Below are 21,708 nucleotides of genomic sequence, written 5' to 3'. Positions count from 1 at the left end.
GCTCCAGCACCTCCCTGCGACCCTGTATAGGATAAGCGGTTTGGAAGATGCCATGCCATGCCATGCCTCTGATCAAGGTTAATATGGGAATGTGCAATTCATGTCAGCATAAGGAGAAACATAATAATTTTGGGGTGGAATTGACAAGTGCATTGAACGGACAGGTAATTAATTGATTGCTTGACATTGATGAATAATAGCTAAAGAATACACACACACAGCCTTACATTAATTACAAGTTCAAATAGATATGCATAATTTTTTACTGTACAGACAGTCAATATACTACACATTAATTATAAATATAATAGAAAAAGAGTAAAAAAAAACATGTTTTTATCTTTCTCTTTTATGATCGTTCTTCATCCAATCAAATTTGTTTACAAAATTCTGGTGAGCGGGACCAGCAGTTTGGCTCTGCCAAGGCAGAAAAACCTCTTTGCCCTTGGCAACACATAGCAAAAATTCTGATTGTATGACAATACAACCTTCTAAATTATGGATTAATAAATATATTATACAGTATATATATGAATTAATTGCAGATATCAGTACTTTAGCTTGAGGATCCATACTTAAAATTGAGCACTCTGGATCGGAATATCGATATTTTGGTATCGATCGGCCCATCCCTAGTTGAAAGCAATCAGATCGGCCGTCCCTGCCGATGAGGGGTCCCTTATTTATTTTTCCGGGAGTTGGCAACCCTAGTTAGAGGTGTTGGAAACAACCTTCTCTCTGAGACTCAAATGGGATTTAGTGTGTGAACTCACTTTTCCTTTCAACAATTACAATATGATACTGTATATTCCCTCATATGTAATGGCATTGGTCTTACCATAAACACAGCAACTCGGACCAAACTACTGCTATTTTATCTTCATCCTTTTCTGAGTCAGATACCTATTCTTAATTGCAAATGTTTTTTGGGTGTGTTTTTGTGTTTTTACACAGTTAATGTGGCTTGTAATGTTAAAGGTCCTCCAGGTAATCAGCCCAATTAACACAATGTCTGGTTGATTTAACAGCATTTGAGAGTGTTAGTAAAGTGTTAATGCAGAGTTGGGTACAGGTGCTAACTAGCTTTGGTGCGGTGAAGATTTGCTCTATTTTTTGTTATTGATGCAGCACTTTTCCTTTGTCTCACCTTCAGTATTTCCTCTGTTTCTTTCTTTAACTTTCCAATACGCAGTGTCTGTGGGCTACGAGTACGAGTCATGTGCTAGTCTTATTCTGTGGGAGAAAAGGACTGTCATCCTGCAAGGTTACGAACTGGATCCCACCAATCTAGGTGGCTGGTCACTGGACAAGCACCATATACTCAACACACGAAGCAGTAAGTATACACGCATACTGAGTGCTGAGTTTGTCCTCAGATTCATTTGAGTTTTTATGAAAACTTTAGCTTTAGTCCAAGTATGTGTCATGCTATATGCAGACGCATCGCCAGAGCCTAGTCTTAACTCAATCTATCCCAACGACATATTTTTTGTCAGTTCACAATGGGTCTGAAAAAGTCTGGAACTGAATGAGTTAAATTAGTTATACATGAAATGATGGGGGGCAGGGGTGCAGTTTATTAATATAGACAGCACTTACTTTGCTCCATATATTTGCATATATTCACGTAGCACTCCTAGTCAATAAGTTGAATGGCGCCCTTTGCACAAGTTACAACCGCTGCCAAGTATTATCATAGACAACATTTACAGTACGAATACAAAGACAGCATCTATGCGGATGCAGCAGCCATACTGGATGCGGCAAACTGAAGCAATTTGTGAAGATGCCTTTTTCACTTGCTCCTTGGAGATGCATCAAGCAAGAACTCATTGGATTTATACCGAGCCATTGCTTTTGAGTGTATCCTGTCATTCCAGCTCAATTTTATGAATATCGTTTGACGATTTTTATGGCTAATACAATGGTCACATTCAATACGGCGGATGCGCTGACATGTCGCTTCAAACAGGCCACCCGGGTCAACAGATGTCTGCAACAGAAATTAAAAAAAAAAAGGAATAAAATCGAGCTCCCATGGTTGCTTTTATAAAACAGGTTCAAATGTCCTCTAGTTGCCAACACCAATGTAATATAATACCACGGACTTATATGTGAATGAGTAGGCCCCTCGTGGCCGAAGCTAGAGGGGAGCCATCTTGGCTCCACTTCTCCCAATGGCTAAAGCGGCATTTTTAGTCCATTCATATATATATATATGTATATGTATGTATGTGTATATATATATATATATATATATATATATATATATATATATATATATATATATATGTATATGTATGTATGTATATATATATATATATATATATATATATATATATATATATATATATGTATATGTATGTATGTATATATATATATATATATATATATATATATATATATATATATATATATATATATATATATATATATACATATATATATATATATATATATATATATATATATTAGGGCTGTAAAACGATTGAAAATGTTAATCAAGTTAATCACAGCTTAAAAAATAATTAATCATAATTAGTTGCAATTCAAACTATCTCCACAATATGCCATATTTTTCTGTAAATTGTTGTTGGAATGGAAAGGTAAGACGCAAGACAGATATACATTCAACATACTGTTCATATGTAATGTATCTTTTTATTATAACAATAAATCCTCATGAGATGAAAATGATTTTTTTTTTTTATTAAAATTATTAACATTCTTTCTATGGTAGACAGTATTTTTATTCATTACAAAAACAAAAACGCAAAGGGGCCTCAGGACAGTGACAGAAATATTTCAAACGTGTGCAAACAAAGTGCGTGTGTGTAATGAGCACATTTATATGTGGCCCTTGTAACATTCTTAGAGTTTATGTTTTCCGAGTGGTCTCTGAAGTGCACACAAATGTGATTGATTCATATGACGGGTGAGTGTTCTGTTCTGTTCAGCACGTCGTGTGTTAGATTAACTGACTTTATGAACACAAAACAAGACGGCACTCTTCTCTACTCATCCTCAGTCGCTGAGGCAAGCCAACTTATTCACATTTCTGAGATTTAAAAGTGCCCTATTCTTTCGAAATGCCTCTTTATACTCCTGCAGGGGCGACACGCGTCCGCTCTGGTGCTCACTGCACTTCTGAGTGGGATCATGCATGGGCGGTCATCATGCGTTAAATGCGTCAAATATTTTGACACAATCAATGAAAAAATGTAATTACCGCCCGATAACGCGATAAATTTGACAGCACTAATATATATATATGCTTGTGGTCTAAACACGTAGGAAACTAAATAAAACTGTCCGACTGTGATCAATCGTCATCAAAATTTATGTTGACATCTCTACTTTTGCTCACATCAACCTCTGAAAATATTAGAATGATCGCCTAAGTATTACAGATTTTATGGCTATAGCGTACTCCTCTCCATAGATGCACCCACCACAAAGCTTCTGTTACTTGATTAGGAAAACGCTTCATCCATAAAATAGTAAATATTAGGGCAATATTTATAGAGGTTGATGTGGGCATAAGTAGACACGTCCACATACATTTTGGTGACGAGGGTTTGCAGTTTTTGGTTATACTGTATTAGCGACATGAGGTTTTTTTAAACTTATGTTGAGTTTTAGACTGCTGCCCCAACTACCAGTCAGTGCCCTCGGCTCTTGTTATTTACAAATACATATACACTGTATTTCACAGACGTCTCTTGCCACATTACACAATGCCACAAACAAATACTTGCAGATTCACTTTGAAAAAGTGCAGGACTCTCACATGCCAGTATTGACATATTTGTTGCGTATAAGCCCGTGAACCTAACATTATTTTCAACAATGGTGTGATTGGCTGTTGCAGATAAGACTGGACATCAATCAAACAAAATAAGACCATTCTTTCTTCCTATTTTGAATATCTACATAATAATATGATAGCATATGTATAAAAGCATCCACTTATGATCTTTATTATATATGTGTGCAGGCATTCTTCACAAGGGAAGCGGAGAAAACATCTTTGTGACAGAGCAGCCTCCAGTCATCAGCAGCATTATGGGTAACGGTCGCAGACGAAGCTTCTCCTGCCCCAGTTGCAACGGCCTTGCAGATGGCAACAAGCTGCTTGCACCAGTTGCCTTGGCGATGGGCATCGACGGCAGCCTCTATGTAGGGGATCTCAATTTTGTACGCAGGGTTTTCCCATCCATGAACACCAGTGGCATCCTAGAATTAAGGTAAAAACACCACATTCAACATGTTATAGTGTTATGATTTCAATGTTTTCTTTTTATGGTTTTTGCCACCAACCTTTTTGATTAATATTTGTTTTGTTTGTCTTTCTTTCTTCCTTGAAGGAACAAAGATTTCAGACACAGGTAAAACGGTTTAATCCAACTTCTCTGTAACACTAATGAACCTACTTGAAGCCCTGACTGAAAATTAATGCTATTCCCTAATATGGTGCCTTTTTTTCTGTCCCCACAGTAATAATCCAACCAATAAGTACTTCCTGGCAGTTGATCCATTATCTGGGGCATTGTTCATCTCAGACACCAACTCCCGGCGAATTTACCGCGTTCGCTCATTAACAGGCGGTCGCCTGCTGTCCGACAATGCTGAGGTTGTGGCCGGGACCGGAGAGCAGTGCCTGCCCTTTGATGAACGCTGCGGAGATGGCGGCAAAGCCACTGAAGCTACACTTATGAGCCCAAAAGGTGAGCGGCTCAGCAGAAGTGCAATGAGCCCATGTGGAGATAGCAAACGGTATATTTAGTCATGATTACAGAGCCGCCATTACATTCATTTATTCTGATTGATCTCATTCTTCACATTTGTATGTAATCAGAAGATGAATGAGGATAACTGCGGGTAATGGTTTTCATTATTTTCACTTTAGCAAAGGCGCTTATTCATGCAAGCGATTGTGTCGATCATTTCAGTGCACAATACATGCAAATTATAGCAATTTTTCGTTACCTCTGCTGTGGAAGTTGCTTTCGTTGGTGAAGGTTAGTCCATTTGTTTTTTCGTTTATTTTTTTATTGAACCATTTTTTATAAGGTCGAATGCAAATTTGGGGAAATATGTAACATCTCAATTCCATTCAACAACCCAATTCAACAAAGTATGACGAAATTAAAATGATCAAAAGAATTTTACTACATCATAGTGAAAAAGTGAAATCTTACTTCATACACTGAAAAATATGATGGTTGGATTTACTCCATTTTATTTTGTCAAGTGGTTGCACAAAATAAAAACATCTGTATCCAGATACATTTTTAAAGTAGATGTAGATTCTGTTGAAAAAAATCTGTCTGGATTCAAATGATTTTATTTCGTGCAACCACTTGACGAAATAAAATTGAGGAAATGATGCACAGCATTTTTTTCAGTGTAATCATTTAGCCATTGATTTCAACAAGGAACTAATGTTTAAGCCTTGGCGGGGTGTCTGTGTTTTTGATGCTCTTGTTTTTCATGTATTCTTTTTTTAACATACAATTTGTCCTTAACTAAGCAGGGCAACGACAAAAGCAGGCCATAAATCAGGTTAATGAAAAACTTCCTACTGTAATGGAATCATTTCAGTGGATTATTGGATGTATGAACAGTGACACCAAACTGTCAAGGGTGTCACGACGTCACAGTTCCCTACAGTGACACTAATGTGTGTAGCGTATACTGTAATGGGTTCACGGGTGTTTTTGTGTCTGTTACAGTTGATTGGGAGGTAAAAAAAAAAAAAAAGAGAGAATGAGTCGCTCTTACCTGTCAGCGCAGCCTGTACACACACTCTCTCTCTCTCTCTCTCTGCTTAGAGTTTTTATTCTCTTTCTTTCACTATCTGTTTCTCATTTGCTATGTGCCCTTTGTCTTGCCCCTTCTGTTGTTACATATCAGTGTGCCTAGAAGATATTGTGGAGCAAGCTTGGCTGTTCTAAGAGTAAGGCTGACACAGCAGCACTTGGAAATGGAAAAAAAAAAAAGTGGAACAAATGGAGGGGGAAAAAAAGTGCAGGCTGGGAATCGGGGAGACAAGCGGGCGGTGGGAAAACAGTCAGCGCCTTAAAAAAGCCACTTGCAGTCTCAAATTTTGCTTTAGGAACAGCATCAGCTCACTTCCTCAGTTGATGACTCATCCCAAAACTAACACTTATCAAAAAGTTGAGCACCCGCTCCATCACGGAATCACTTTGGTCCTTCTTATCCAATGAGAAATTGTGCGAATCAGCAGTCCAGGCTGCCATCCATATAGTGCAGGTGGAAAGACTGAGCTTTAATTGACTTTAGATGTCTCAGACTGTTGTGAATTAGGAGTTATGAGTCATTATTCACAGCGCTCGTCTGGCATTCGCAGGTATCGCCGTGGATAAAAATGGGCTCATGTACTTTGTGGACGCCACTATGATCCGAAAGGTGGACCAAAACGGCATCATCTCCACTTTACTGGGCGCCAACGATTTGACTGCCGTGCGACCACTGAGCTGTGACACCAGCATGGACGTGAGCCAGGTAAGAGAGTCACTCAGAAGTTGGGGAGATGCGAGAGGTGATGGCATGATGGATGATGGTTTAACAGCTTTGTGAGTGCTGAGCTATGACAATTGGGTGGACCGCAGCCAGCCAGCGGGTGAGGGACTTTCTGATTTAGGGACCTTTAAAGAGTCCACGGATAAATGACTGGATCAAAAGAGAGTGAGGACTGCACTTACTTTCAAAAATGAAGAGGAGACCTTGGCATCTTTTCAAATTGTCACCATTAGCATACAGTGTGCTGCAGATTATCTGACGTTAAACTTCTCTATCTGACTGATAGGTACGGCTGGAGTGGCCCACAGACTTAGCAGTGAACCCGATGGACAACTCTCTCTATGTCCTGGAGAACAATGTCATTCTGCGTATTACTGAGAACCATCAGGTTTGTATCGCAAGCCCTCCAAATCCGATGTGCCCACTTCACAAAAAGGGCATTAATGGGAATTTTGTCGTCTTCTAATTTGTTGGACCAAAGTTTCAAATGACCATTTATACCGGTTAGCTCAAGAACTATTCTACTGCAGTGGAACATATAAGGTCAAACACAATGCCGTTTGGAATGCTGCTTGACTTTATATTTGTTCAGCTTTCCCCAAAATAAATAACGGCGGCATGGCTTGTGACCATGTCGAAGTATCCCTGAGCAAGATACTAAACCCCCAGTTGCTCCTGATGCTGCGTCATCAGTAGGTAGATGAGGTACAGTGTGAAGCGCTTTGAGTGCCAAAAATACAAAAGCGCTATACAAGTGACATTTACCATTTACCATCATAAAACCAATAATAACTGACCTTTATTAACTGTACGTACGGGCAATTTTAAGGTTAAAGGGGGGAAGTCAACTGAGGTAAACTCTTGTTCTTCTCTCAAAACCACTTGTTTAGTCTGGTCCTTCTTTTAATGTGTGTTTGAAAAAGATCCACAACAAGCCAAAGCCAAACATATGCCAAGAGCGAGCTCTCCCAAAGTATATGAGGTTGCATGATTGAATCCCAAATGACTGTATATAACCTCAGCGAGTTATAGAAGCACTGGACAAATGAATTGGAAGTATTTCTGGAGTTAATGCACTTGTCTTCATTGTTGTTCTTTCAGGTGAGCATCATAGCCGGTCGGCCAATGCACTGCCAGGTGCCAGGGATTGACTACAGCCTCAGCAAACTGGCAATCCACGCTGCTCTTGAGAGCGCCACAGCCATTGCCCTGTCTCACACTGGCGTTCTCTACATCGCCGAGACAGACGAGAAAAAGATTAACCGAGTCCGACAGGTACGGTCACGGCTGTCTTGCGCTCTCTTTATTTTCTCAGAGATGGCAGCTGTCGTTTTGTTTTTTTTGGTTTTTTTTAACCATTGTCACGTTATATCCTCTCCCGTGCATTTCTTTTAGGTGAGCACTAATGGAGAAATCTCCCTTTTGGCTGGAGCTGCCTCTGACTGTGACTGCAAGAATGACGTCAACTGCAACTGCTTCTACGGCGACGATGGCTACGCACCGGATGCCGGCTTGAACTCTCCCAGCTCCTTGGCAGTGTCCCCCGACGGGACGCTCTTCATTGCGGACCTCAACAACATACGAATCAGAGCCATTCGAGCCAATCGCCCCGGCCCGGCCCTCTCTAGCCCAGCTTACGGAGGATCTGGCGGGGCGCGGTATGAGGTGGCATCACCCAGGGAACAGGAGCTGTATGTCTTCAATCGAGAGGGGCTGCACATCCAAACCATCAGTCTTGTGACCGGAGAGCCGCTCTACAACTTCACCTACGCTGCTGATGGCGAACTGGCCAGTCTGGTGGACAACTGCAACAATACAGTCAAAGTGAGGAGAGAAGGCCTGGGCCAGGGAGGAGGATCCGGCCTGCTCCGACTGGTCCTCCTGCCAGAGAATCAAGTGGTGACCTTGGGGCTGGACCCAAGCGGAGGCCTGCGCAGTGTGTCAGCCGTAGGGCAAGAGGTGGCCCTCATGGGCTACAGCGGCAACACGGGCCTGCTCGCCACCAAAGCCGATGAGACCGGATGGACCACCTTTTACCAGTGAGTCTGTGTGTGGACCAGGTGTTGTTTTGACATGTGACATTTCACATGACTTTTCTTTTGGAACCCCAAAACAACCTCATGCACTGTCATCACCGCTTACGCAGTATTATACTGCTCCCTAGTGGCAGGTTTTAAACTACAGTCAAAAGCTTAAAGGCCTGTCAAATGCTATCTTGCTTGCCAAGGTTCTGCATCTAGTCTTTTTTTTTTTTTTTACATACCCTATGTTTGAGGCCAAGTGTGTTCCAACACATTAACCCCATGAAATGTCTCCTCTCGCAGGTACGACAGCGAGGGTCGCCTGACCAATGTGACGTACCCCACAGGCATGGTGACGAGTCTCCATCGTGAGATTGAACGCTCCATCACCATCGACATCGAGAGCTCCAGCAGGGATGACGACGTCACCGTCATCACCAACCTTTCCTCTGTGGAAGCCTCGTACACTGTGGTTCAAGGTGATGCGAATAGCGCAAAGCAAATGTGAGCTCATGCGTCTGAGTTGGAGCAAAAATATGGAATTCCCATTTTAATATTCAGCCGGGATCATCCTGTGTATTTGAATATCGTCGCGACGCCAAAATTCATTAATAGCGTGCGGTGAATCCCATTCGTCCCTCAAGCTCTTGTCACACATCCACGCATTAAGATACAAATAAAGCTCTCAGCGAGTTCCTATCATCCCTCGGCTTATTTGGTCTGGCCTCTGGCCAGAGCTGAAGAACGAGGAGGGAAATTGTCCCTTCCCCCTCTGACCAGTGCGAGTATTCTGACAGGCAGCAAACAGCGTGCTAGAGGGATTGAAGGCCTCGGGCAGAATACGATTGAGATGTATTCGGCGACCCACCTGTGTTGTGGGAAGGAAGAGGGGAGAGATGTTCAGAGAGCCGTAAGTAATTTAAGGTTTCCACCACCCTGTGTGGGCTTTCAGTGCAGCTCTCTGGTGACATACTCACTTAACCATCTCCCATTCTTCTGCTCTTTCTCGTTCTCTTCATTAACTCCGGCGCAGCGAATTCTACTCAGCCCTCAAGGTCTCATTTCTCTCTCTTTCACCCCTCCTCCGTCTCCATTGCTTCTGTTTTATTACAAGCTTGTTCAGGCAGACGGTGCAGAAAAGATTTATCTAAGGGCTGTTGCTGCCAAGTCAGTGGGAAAAAAAAAACATTCACTTGTCTGTTTGAGGCATTGTTAAAATGCGCCTGGAGCTTTATTACAAATTGGTCTTATGGATTACTGTCATTTATGGTAAGGTTTCAAAGGGAGGCACCAGCTGATCCCTCTCACCTTTTCCAAATGAAAAAGAATATGCTTCCCCTTTCCTATCCGCCAGATCGTTCTGGGCCCAAAACAATTTTATCTCCCTTTCAGTCACTTCACTGTGATTAAGATGTGTGTTTTCAGTCCTGGGAGAGAGGGAATTTAAGCTCAACATTAGACGTCGGCTTATCTGATTCCGTTCTTGTGTTTGCCGGTGATTCATTACACCGTGATGATAAGGAATGTAAAGGACTGTAGAGAGATGTCAGATTTGATTCAGAATATTATAGAGATTGTTAGACTAGGATCCAGTCAGGTTAGTCATAATGTAGCGGGCACGATTTTATCACACAAATGAACACGCATGTGTTTGCGTATGAAGAAGATGAAGAACATTTAAAATCATATTCATTGCAAATGGGCGTGACTGCTCATTTGGAATTCTGTCAGTTTTGTGGAAGTGATTGCTGCTGAATATTATTTGGGGCTTAGCGGTAGAGCGGCCGTCTCCCAACCCAGAGGTTCGTGGTCCGAGCGCCGGTCATTGCGACCACGTCGAAGGGTCCTTGAGCAAGATACCGAACCCCCAGTTGCTCCCGATGCTGTCATCATCATCAATACGTAAAACGAGGTAACAGTGTGAAGCGCTTTGAGTTCCCAAGGTTGAAAAGCGCTATACAAGTGACAGGCCAGTCTAATGCGAATGCGGAAAATTAACAGGCAAAGATTGGTGGACAAAAAGCATGCATAGGAAAAACAACTAAGAAAAGAAAACAAAAAAAATAATAGAAATCCCTTCCATCAAGTTTATGTCCGCTATTGCGAATGACGGTGTCGTGAACAAAGAGTTAAAGTTGAATAGGTCTCTTTTCAATTTGATTCCACTTTTTGAATATCAATAAATGTATGCTGGCATAGTTTTGTTTACGTGAAAGGGATGTAAAGGGATCCCTTGCTGTGTCTTTCATTGGACTCGCTCTATTAGGGTCTGCCAATCGTTCTTAACGTTGGTACCTTTTCTCTCTCTAAAGACCAAGTAAGGAACAACTACCAGATGTGCAACAATGGCACCCTGAGAGTGATGTACGCCAATGGAATGGGCATAAGTTTTCATACGGAGCCCCACATCCTGGCAGGCTATGTCAGCCCTACTATCGGTCGCAGGAATATAACACTCCCCACGGACAACGGCCTCAACTCCATTGAGTGGCGTCTGCGTAAGGAGCAGACCAAAGGAAAAATTACAGTGTTTGGCAGGAAGCTAAGAGTGAGTTCATCAGTGTACCTGCAAAATACTTTTGTTTACCTGCATTCAACAGTCAAAATGCATATTTTCAAAGTCACTACATCCAACTAATCTGTGTAAATGTGTACTTTTCCTCCAGGCACATGGTCGCAACCTCCTCTCTATTGACTTTGACCGTAACACACGCACGGAGAAGATTTACGATGATCACCGCAAGTTTACACTCCGCATCATGTACGACGCTCAGGGCCGGCCAGCTATGTGGTTGCCTAGCAGCAGCCTGGCGGTGGTCAATGTGTCCTATTCCTCCACCGGTCAGCTTGTTGGCCTGCAGAGGGGGAGCATGAGCGAGAGGACTGAGTTTGATCCCCATGGACGCATCCTGTCTCGCGCTTTTGTGGACGGGAAGGTTTGGAGTTACAGTTACCTCGATAAAGTAAGTAGAGCTATTACACTTATCACGTACGTTATGCGGGGAAAAGTACCTCCCCCAAATTCCACTCAAAACCTTTCTTGAATTGTTGAATTTTCTCCGCCCAGTCCATGGTGCTATTGCTGCAGAGCCAAAAGCAGTACATCTTTGAGTTTGATAGCTCAAATCGTGTCACGGCTGTCACCATGCCCAGCGTGGCCCGCCACACCATGTTCACGCACGTGTCCGTCGGCTACATCCGCAACACGTACAACCCACCGGAGAGCAACGCCTCCATCATCCACGACTTCAGTGAGGACGGCAGGCCTCAGGCCACGCATTACCTGGGCACCGGCCGCCGCGTCCTCTACAAGTACGGCAAGCTGGCCAAGTTGTCCGAGATTGTGTATGACAGCACCGCCGTCACGTTTGGCTACGATGAGACGGCGGGCGTGCTGAAGATGGTCAACCTACAGAGCGGCGGATTCTCTTGTACCATCCGCTATCGGAAAATGGGCCCGCTCATCGACAAGCAAATCTATCGCTTCAGTGAGGAGGGGATGGTCAACGCGAGGTTCGACTACACCTACCACGACAACAGCTTCCGAATTGCCAGCATGAAGCCGGTCATCAGTGAAACGCCTCTACCTGTGGACCTCTACAGATATGATGAAATCTCTGGCAAGGTGCACTGTCCTTGCGCATCAATATGTACTCGTGTACTTTATTTTTTTTTTTTTTCGCGGATGGCATCAGACTTACACATTGTGCAAACCTTTCTGTCCTAGGTGGAACACTTTGGAAAGTTTGGGGTCATTTACTACGACATCAATCAGATTATCACCACAGCTGTTATGACGCTGAGTAAGCATTTCGACACCCACGGACGCATCAAGGAGGTGCAGTATGAGATCTTCCGTTCCCTCATGTACTGGATGACGGTGCAGTACGACAGCATGGGGCGGGTGGTCAAGAGGGAGCTGAAAATCGGGCCCTACGCCAACACCACTCAGTATCGCTATGATTACGATGGAGACGGACAGCTCACTGGGGTCAAGGTGAATCATCCGATTGGAAGATTTATGGTCTCGTGTTATCGCACACTGGATTGGCGGTGCCCTGTCACTTGCGCAACTGACATTCCACCCTGGCCTTTCTGTTGTGTGTTATCTTTATTTTGAATTCAGGTGAACGACTGGTCAACATGGCGCTACAGCTACGACCTGAACGGCAACCTTCATCTGCTGAACCCTGGGAGCAGCGCTCGGATCATGCCGCTGCGCTATGACCTGCGTGATCGCATCACGCGGCTGGGAGACGTCCAGTACCGCTTGGACGAGGACGGTTACCTCAGCCAGCGGGGTTCCGACATGTTCGACTACAATTCAAAGGGTCAGCTGCTGAGGGCCTACAATCGGGGCCCCGGTGGCTGGAGCGTTGTTTATCACTACGATGGGTTGGGCCGCAGGGTCTCGACAAGGAACAGCCTTGGGCAGCACCTTCAGTTTTTCTACGCTGACCTCAACCACCCAACTAGGGTGACGCACATTTTTAACCACTCAAGCTCGGAAATCTCCTCACTCTACTATGACCTTCAGGTAGGCGTGCGTGTGCACGTTTTGCTCATACGCAGCAACGCTCACAGGATTGCACTGATGCTGTAGTACATCACAACGTACGGGCACACAAATGAATGGTCATCAAAATTCCAGTGAAAGCTACCGTCTAGTTTAGCATGTCCACGAAAAGCGTGTGTCATCCCAACCCATATTTGCAGTATGAGTGAAGATATTTGTTTAAAATGTCATTAATAGGGAGCCATTAATAGAGATGTTCATGGTGGAAGAATGAGTCAAAATTGTTGACCTTGTTTCAGTGTGATGGCCGCATCAAGTGTGATGCAGTCATCATCATGAAGTTTATGGAGCCATTGTTATGGCCTGGCTTTGCTTCAATTGCTCCAGTCAAGGTTGGGCAATGTTATGCTCCCGAAACATCAAGTCGACTGACTACATTATATATTTTGATGAGCATATTTGGAGTGGTTCATAGAGCATGAGATGTCTTAACACATAACAGTGACCACTAGGGAGTCCCACCAATTAAAAATCAGGCAAAATGTTTTATTAATATCATTTTAGACATACAGTATTACACTTACAAGATGCTGTTTTTTGTTTTGTTTTTTGCACACCACACAAAGAGCCAGACCATACACATGAGAAATGTCAGAGTGATGAGCCGCACAAAAGTGCTGTGCCCCTGAGCTGTGACTGAGCTTTTTTTTCTTTTTAATTTCTAACTACAGTATTATAATTTCCTGTAATATTAAAATGCTGTGTAGAGGACTGAACTTTGTCCTAGTTTTATGATTGACGAATCTGGATATATAATCAGACGGTGTGACCTTTGTTTAGGGCAAGGCAACTGTATTTTTAAACATCAGCATATATGAATATCTTAACTTGGAAATTGATGGCAAAACGTTTAAAGCAATGTGAAAAAAAAAATCCTTTCAAACATAATCTTTTTTATTCAGGGCCATGTGTTTGCCATGGAGGTGAGCAGTGGAGAGGAATACTACATAGCATCCGACAACACCGGCACACCATTGGCTGTTTTTAGCAGCAATGGACAGATGATCAAACAGGTAATGCAAATGCTAACTTCGATTTTTTGAATGTGATTTCTGAGTATCCTCGTACCAAACGCTCCACTGCTCTCTACTCACTCAGGTGCAATACACGGCATATGGGGAGGTTTACTTGGACTCCAACCCGGAGTTCCAGCTGGTGGTGGGATTTCATGGCGGTCTGTACGATGCCCTGACCAAGCTGGTCCACTTCACCCAGCGTGACTACGATGTCTTGGCTGGGCGCTGGACTTCACCTGACTACAGCATCTGGCCCAAGATTGGAAAAGATCCATCTCCTTTTAATCTGTACATGTTCAAGAACAACAACCCCCTCAGTGACATGTTAGATGTGAAAAATTATGTCACAGGTAAGCATAGTGTAGGATACTTTATACACATGCGCAGGATTATCTTTTTTTTTTTAAGTACTGGTATATGGACTAAAAAAAAAGTCAGTCAAAGAGGGGAACTCAACCCCAAAAATTCTATACAATAATATGTTCTATGAGCCTCCAATAGTCAAAACACGGCATTCAGAATGATATTGTGTTTGGGTCGTATGAGTTAAAATGCAAAATCCACCTGTTTTTAGCCATCTCAGGGGGGTGGCCATTTTGTGACTTCTGTTGACCGAAAATGGCATCACAGTTGCTCAGGGCTCAGGTAACCACCAATCACGGCTCACCTGTTTTGTGAAGCTGAGCCATGATTGGTCGTTACCTGAGCCCTTAGCAACTGTGTCATTTTCAGTTAACAGCATGTGACAAAATGGCCGCTCCCTGAGATGGCTAAAAACGGGTGGATTTTGCTGCTTAACTCATATTCCACAAATGCAATATTAATCAAAATGCCTTATTTAGACTAGTGGAGGAACATAGAACTATTGTGAAGAAAATGTTTGGGCTGGCTTCCCCTTTAAACTTGTTTTTGCAAGTAACATTGTGAAACAAGTTTTGTATGCACTTTGTATTCGTCACAAGAGAAAACAAGCTATTTTTAAAATTCCTTTTAAAATAAATCAATTGTCTACTCTCTGTACATTTACCATTCAGAAATGTAATTTCAATTGCATGTGACGCTGTAGATGTGAAGAGTTGGCTGGTGATGTTTGGCTTCCAGCTTAGTAACATAATCCCAGGATTCCCTCGACACTCGCTCTACTTTGTGGAGCCACCATACGAGCTGCGGGCGACCCAGCACTGTGAGAATGGACAGGTACTGAATAACAAAACTGGCCTATGACATAGGGCTGTGCATTTAAAAGCCCTTACAATAATGATTAACACTCCACGATTACAAAATTGGCATAATCGTGAAGAACGACATTTATTTGCCTATATATTTTTCATGTTTAAACATTTTCTTGTTTTTTTTTACCCTAAAATAAATGATCGTTTGAATAATTGTGATTTCAATTATCACCTACATGTAAATAATCGTGACTATTTTTTTCATAATCGAGCAGCCCTAATATGACAGTCGCTGATCTTTTCATCAATTCATCTCACACTCTCTGCGTTAGCTCATCACTGGCGTGCAGCAGGCGGCCGAGCGTCACAACCAGGCGTTCATGGCTCTCGAGGGTCGCCTCCTCAACAAGGAGCGGCGCAGACGAAAGGAAAAGCCCGGCCACTGGTTCGGCACCAGCACCCCCATCATAGGACGCGGCGTAATGCTGGCCCTCAAAGAGGGCAGAGTGGTGGCCGGCGTCTCATCTCTGGCCAGCGACGACAGCCGCAAAGTGGCTCTCGTGCTGAACGGCGCCCAGTACCTGGAAGGCACCCACTACACGCAGGACGGGAAGGACTGCCACTACTTTGTGAAAGTTGGCTCATCCGACAGCGACCTGTTGGCCTTGGGGCTGACGAACGGCCGCAAGTCACTGGAGAGCGGCATCAACGTGACGGTGAGCGGCCGCTCCAGGAGAGGGGTGACGGTGGAGTTTGCAGTGCCGTCGTTTGTTCTGGGCATTCGCTACGGGCTGTCCGCTGACGTGGTGGACGAGGAGAAGGTAAGACTGTTGGAGCTGGCTCGCCAGAGGGCCTTGGCGGGCGCCTGGTCCAAGGAACAGCAGAGGGCCCGAGACGGAAAAGGAGGCAGTCGCCTCTGGACTGAGGGAGAGCGACAACAGCTCCTGAGCACGGGCAGAGTACAAGGCTATGATGGCTACTATGTGTTACCTGTGGAGCAGTACCCAGAACTGGCTGACAGCAGCAACAATATCCAGTTCCTTAGACAGAACGAGATGGGCAGGAGGTAACAGCCCACCATGCGTCTGTCCAACACCTCCTCAGTCCTTTTTCCCTTCCCAGCCTCCTCAACCCTTTTTCTCGGGAGATTCCACCAACAAACGGGGTTACTCATGGAACGCTGCAGGGACTTTTGAAAAGAGTGACAAAACATTATTATTCATTTGACTGCCACGGGCAAAAAAAAATAAATGAAAAAAAAAAAAAATCGAAAGTAACATTTCTTTTAAGGGAAAAAAAATCACTGAATAAGTGAGAAGGCACTACTGAATAAATAATAAGATTCCCCTTTTTAAAAAAGAAGATTGCTATTTTCGCCCATATTTTTTGGGTCACACTGAGCGCGCCCATGAGCGTTCGGTGGCGCTCCGCTGGCTCCTCTGTCTAGATTGGACGCTGAGAGCAAAACGACAAGAAGGTGGAGCGCTCCAGTGTGTTGCCGTGACAACAACACATCAAAGACAGATACCAGAGACAGACAAGGCAATGTTACAAGTTTGTCCAGCACTATGAGTCGTCACCTTGTCTCAGGCCTCCCATTGTCCATTACTGAGTGAGCAGTCGTGTGCAGCGGGTGCAGCGCACATGCAAGCAAGCAACACACAAGCTGAAGGCCTCCATAAACTGCTATTAATGGGCCAGAGAGTACACCATAAAAAGCAAAATGGAAAAAAGACAGTGGCACTACACAACATTGTTTATTTGAAACCGTGAGAAGGAACCTACCTGTTACTACATATGTGTCCAATTACACTCAATTTCAGGATGTTGCGTATTGATGCCGTAGATGCTGTAGTTTTGTACGTTCCAGTCGCAGTAGGATTGTGAGACGTTCACCGAGGCACTTCTGTACAGAAAACCCACCACTCACACGGTCCAGACAACATGCTAAGTTCCTATTTATTTTAATTTACTCATTTTTTTTAATTTATTTATTCTTAGTACTATATGACAATCATGAATGAGTCAGTCAGTTTAATTCAAAATGATTTTTAATGTATGAGTTCATTTTCTTTTGTACATGATGTATTAAGTGTTCATTTTGTTTTTTGTATTATTTTAGATTGCTACCAGGGCAAATAATAGTCACTCTCTAAAAAAGTAATTTATGTAATAAAGTGTTTAAAAATGGTTTATACTCTAAATAAAAGTCTTTAAAACTGTGAAAATGATTTTTCAAGATATATTTCGATGTACAGTGTATAGATCTACCTTTATGCAGCACAGTAGAATATTGTTCAGAATATCGAGTTTTATATTTCTAAGAAGTGGCTTGTAACGTGCAAAATCTTTGGCTGGTATTACTACTCTAGAGTTTTGTGGCACTCTAATATTGCATATCTACAGCATCGGTCTGCAGTTTTGATGTTTGTTTGTTGGTTTGTTTGTTTTTCCGTTATTTCTTCCGTTGTTTTTGGAAACAGACGGATTTCCAACCTAGATCCCAACAGCAGTAGCAGTAATGGATCCTCCTCACTGTGAAGAGACTCGTGATGGATGTCAAATTGTACCAAATCAGTATTATCAAAGGGATAACACGTACGCTCACTAAAACGAGACTCTTCTGGGAACTTATGAATAAAACATGATTGTTTATTTCAACCCAACAATGTCTAGCTCGCTTTCATCTCATTTTTTTGCAGTACACAGTAAATATTCATGCCCCCCCCCCCTTTTCTTGCTAAGTTCAGCAGTCAACATACTTTTAAAAACAAGTTACATTTTAAGTAATCGCAGCTGATGGCACCAGACTATTATGGGTCCCAAGCTGTAAGGCGGCCGTAGTAGTAATTTATGCACCCTGGACGGTCTCCGAAAATATGCACATACAAGGGAGACAATGAACACATGAATGCTGCTGTTCACCTCCAGTTTACGTTTTTTCCTTTACTTGTTCATTAACAAATATACAGGTCCTCCAAAAATGAGCATATTTTGATCAAGTTCATTATTTTCCATAATGTAATGATAAAAATTAAACTTTCGTATATTTTTATTTATTTATATTTTTATAGATTCATAGATAGATTCGTTGCGCACCAACTGAAGTTGTTCAAGCTGAAAAGCTTTATGGAGATGAAGATTCATTTTTCAGCACGACCTGGCACCTGCTCACAGTGCCAAAATCACTGGTAAATGGTTTACTGACCATGGTATTACTGTGCTCAACTGGCCTGCCAACTCTCCTGACCTGAACCCCATCGAGAATCTGGGGGATATTGTGAAGAGCAAGTTGAGAGACACCAGATCAAACACTGTGGATGGTCTTAAGGCCTCTAGCGAAGCATCCTGGGCCTCCACAACACCTCAGCAGTGCCACCGGCTGATTGCCTCTATGCCACGACGCAATGAAGCAGTCATTTCTGCAAAATGATTACTGACCAAGTATTGAGTGCATAACTGAAGATATATATATTTTTTTTTATTTTTTTTTTTTTTTGTATTAAAAACACTTTTTTTATGGGTCGGATGGCATATGCTAATTTTTGGGGGGGTTTCTTCACTTTTTTGCCAAAATCATCAATATTAAAACAATAAAAGGCTTGAACTACTTTGGTTGATATGCAATGAATGTAAAATGTATGAAAGTTTAATTTTTATCATTACCTTATGGAAAATAATGAACTTTATCACAATATGCTAATTTTTTGAGGACCTGTATAACAGTTAACAATAAAAAAAAAAAAAAGTGCATATGTCACCATTGCACATCTTCAGAAACACATTCACTTTTACACAGGCAGTGCTTTGTAAATATTACCATAACCTTGTAGGACCACTGTTATAGGGTAGTGACTGCCAACATTCTCACTTCTAAATAAGGGACAGGTGCACGGTGACACAGTGGTGTGAGCATAATGTATGATTTTTTTTTTTTTTCTAATTTTCACGTTAATGCAATGTCTGTAGCGTGGAAACCCCATTCATGTAAAAATAAGAAAACATGAAAAAAATGGACATAAGTGTTTTTCACAGGACAGCGACGATATGTATGAACGACGAATAGTACCACACACCGAACAGTACCACACACACCGATCAAACATTTTGTAAAGATCTTATAGTAAGATTTTGGTTAACTTTCACCATGCACTGAACTGAAAATATGTACACAGAACAAAGACAATGAACACACGAGTGCTGCTTTTTCCATCCATCCATTATCTATACCGCTTTATCCTCACAATAGTCGTGCGTGCTGGAGCCTATCCCAGCTGTCATCGGGCAGTAGGCAGGGGACACCCTGAATTGGTTCACAGCCATTAGGATATGTTTTTAAATAACTTTATTTTCCAAGATTTTATAAAATATAGAAAAAGGGTTTTTTTTTGTTTGTTTATAAAGTCCATTTTTATTTCATAGGCTTTCAATGGCTACGCTGGACTGTTTTGTGAACTTCCAGACACCACCTCATCAAAAACACCCTGCAGCTGCAATTCTCTCTCAGGCAGACGTCAAGGCCTTACGTTACTGTCTAAACGATTTGTAACTTTTTTGAGTAACTCTGAATCTGACTTCTCTCGTGCAGCCATTCTGTCCGTGGCCCAGCCAAACACATAACTGGCTCCGCCTTGTGTGATTTGATTGCAGACCAAGTGATTGTACTGAAAATCAGTATTATGAAATAAAAAGGCCATTGTAGAAAAGGACATAATGAAATAAAAATTGACTTTGTGGAAAAAAAAGAACCTTTTTTAAAATGTTATAAAATCTTGGAAGATAGTTATTTTAAAAAAATCGGATTTTGTTAAAATAATCATTATGAAATATTTAATTATAATTTTTTTTTTTAAAATAGATATTAAAGAATATTATGAACGTATTTTATAATATTACCTTATTTTACAATTTAATGGCCTGTTGTGAACCTTTTGCCAATCAAAATCGTCACGGTGGTTGCTGACGGATTGGTTTGACTTGTGGTTAAATTACCAACATTTCCACAAAAAGACTTATTTTCTTCCTTTTTTCTTGAGACGGGACAAAACTTCCGCTGTTGTCTTTTCCTCTTTTCCAATATTGAAACTATATAAGAGTCTACCTATTTCCACACCACCACGACACCACGGTCCTAAACCGTTTGCCCTTCCACACTCGCAACCCCTGGGTCTCGTCGCTGCCTTAATTATATAGGCCCGTAGAAGTGGCAAATTGACTCCACTGCTCCCCCGAGTGGTGGGAGGTTGAACATACCTAAATAAATCCATATAACAGAAAAGGCTCGTACACACCGGCCCCTAATTGGGACTGACAGGGGACAAACCAATTCACAATCACTTATCATAATGAGCAATTAAAGTAAAACAAATTGAAGCAATACAAAAACAAAACAGAAAAAAATTCATCATAAATCAACTGGTTTAACTAACATATATACAATATGTGTTCAGTGTTACTCATTTGCCTCACACAGAAGAAGACATCTTTTTCACTGGTCTTTCGAGCACACTGGTCTTGGTTTGAAGATGTACAGAACGGACCAATCCGTTTTTATCATGAAATGTTTTCAATATCCTTCCAAGTATCCAAGATCCAAGAGGAGCTGTTGAATCAACGACAACAACAACATCACCAGGTAAGAAGTTTCTTTTTTTCTCTATTCCATTTTTGTCTTAGTTGTAGTAAAGATAAGTACTCATGAGTCCACCTCATCCAGAAAAGATCAGCTAAATACTGACTTTGTTTCCATCTTCGTCTTGAATACATATCCTTCTTCTCAAAAAGTCCAGGGTGCAACACTGGCTTTCCTTTCAATAACAGAATGTGGTTTGGCGTTAACGGCTCAATGTCATTGGGATCATCGGACAATTTTGTTATAGGATGATCGTTTAGTACGGCTTCCGCTTCGCATAACACCGCTTCGCATAACACCGTGTGAAATCTTTCATCGTCCAAACACTGCTGTCGAAGCACAGTACCAAGAACGTTTCTGATCAAACGTAATACGTATGATACGTTCCCAAATGCCACCGTAATGGGCTTCGGCAGGAGGGTTAAAAATCCATCTGATTCCTTCCTGTGCCATGGCTCTTTGAACTTTGTCATGATCTAATGAAGCCAATGCTTCTCTGAGCTCCCTTTCACAAAATTTGTTCCATTGTCTGACCGTATGGTAGAGACTTGTCCTCTGTGGCAGATAAATCTTCGTAAGGCATTAATACAGGAATCTGTGTCTAGCGTATATGCGACATGCAAGTGAAAATAACTTAACGCTTTACGTTAGAATGTCCTCGCTTCACATCTATGGGACCAAAATAATCCACACCAACATGTGTAAATGGTGAGAGATTTGGAATGATTGTTTCGGCAGGAAGGTC

The 21,708-nt window shown here is 42.2% G+C and overlaps 1 protein-coding gene across 12 annotated transcripts in view; it reads left to right on the top strand.

The window, feature by feature from the left end:
• The window catches only part of tenm2a (teneurin transmembrane protein 2a), a 274,108-nt gene extending 256,116 nt beyond the window's left edge, over positions 1-17,992 (top strand). For all 12 annotated transcript variants that reach the window (XM_086023698.1, XM_086023697.1, XM_086023696.1 and 9 more), the window contains 18 exons: positions 1,193-1,336; positions 3,998-4,247; positions 4,368-4,388; positions 4,498-4,727; positions 6,374-6,528; positions 6,833-6,934; positions 7,648-7,821; positions 7,942-8,585; positions 8,871-9,046; positions 10,880-11,115; positions 11,234-11,530; positions 11,635-12,192; positions 12,295-12,564; positions 12,694-13,104; positions 14,046-14,156; positions 14,242-14,509; positions 15,226-15,356; positions 15,664-17,992. In XM_086023698.1, the coding sequence (XP_085879824.1) occupies positions 1,193-1,336; positions 3,998-4,247; positions 4,368-4,388; positions 4,498-4,727; positions 6,374-6,528; positions 6,833-6,934; positions 7,648-7,821; positions 7,942-8,585; positions 8,871-9,046; positions 10,880-11,115; positions 11,234-11,530; positions 11,635-12,192; positions 12,295-12,564; positions 12,694-13,104; positions 14,046-14,156; positions 14,242-14,509; positions 15,226-15,356; positions 15,664-16,401 (4,916 nt within the window). In that variant the 3' untranslated portion in view covers positions 16,402-17,992. The remainder of the gene's footprint in view (positions 1-1,192; positions 1,337-3,997; positions 4,248-4,367; positions 4,389-4,497; positions 4,728-6,373; positions 6,529-6,832; positions 6,935-7,647; positions 7,822-7,941; positions 8,586-8,870; positions 9,047-10,879; positions 11,116-11,233; positions 11,531-11,634; positions 12,193-12,294; positions 12,565-12,693; positions 13,105-14,045; positions 14,157-14,241; positions 14,510-15,225; positions 15,357-15,663) is intronic.
• The last annotated feature ends 3,716 nt before the right edge of the window (positions 17,993-21,708 follow it).

This window comes from Filicampus tigris, chromosome 2 (genome assembly GCF_054856515.1).
Source record: "Filicampus tigris isolate MCC_2025a chromosome 2, RoL_Ftig_1.0, whole genome shotgun sequence".
Lineage (NCBI taxonomy): Eukaryota > Metazoa > Chordata > Actinopteri > Syngnathiformes > Syngnathidae > Filicampus > Filicampus tigris.
Note: the sequence above shows the minus strand (reverse complement) of the source record. Positions and strands in the feature narration are given on the sequence as shown.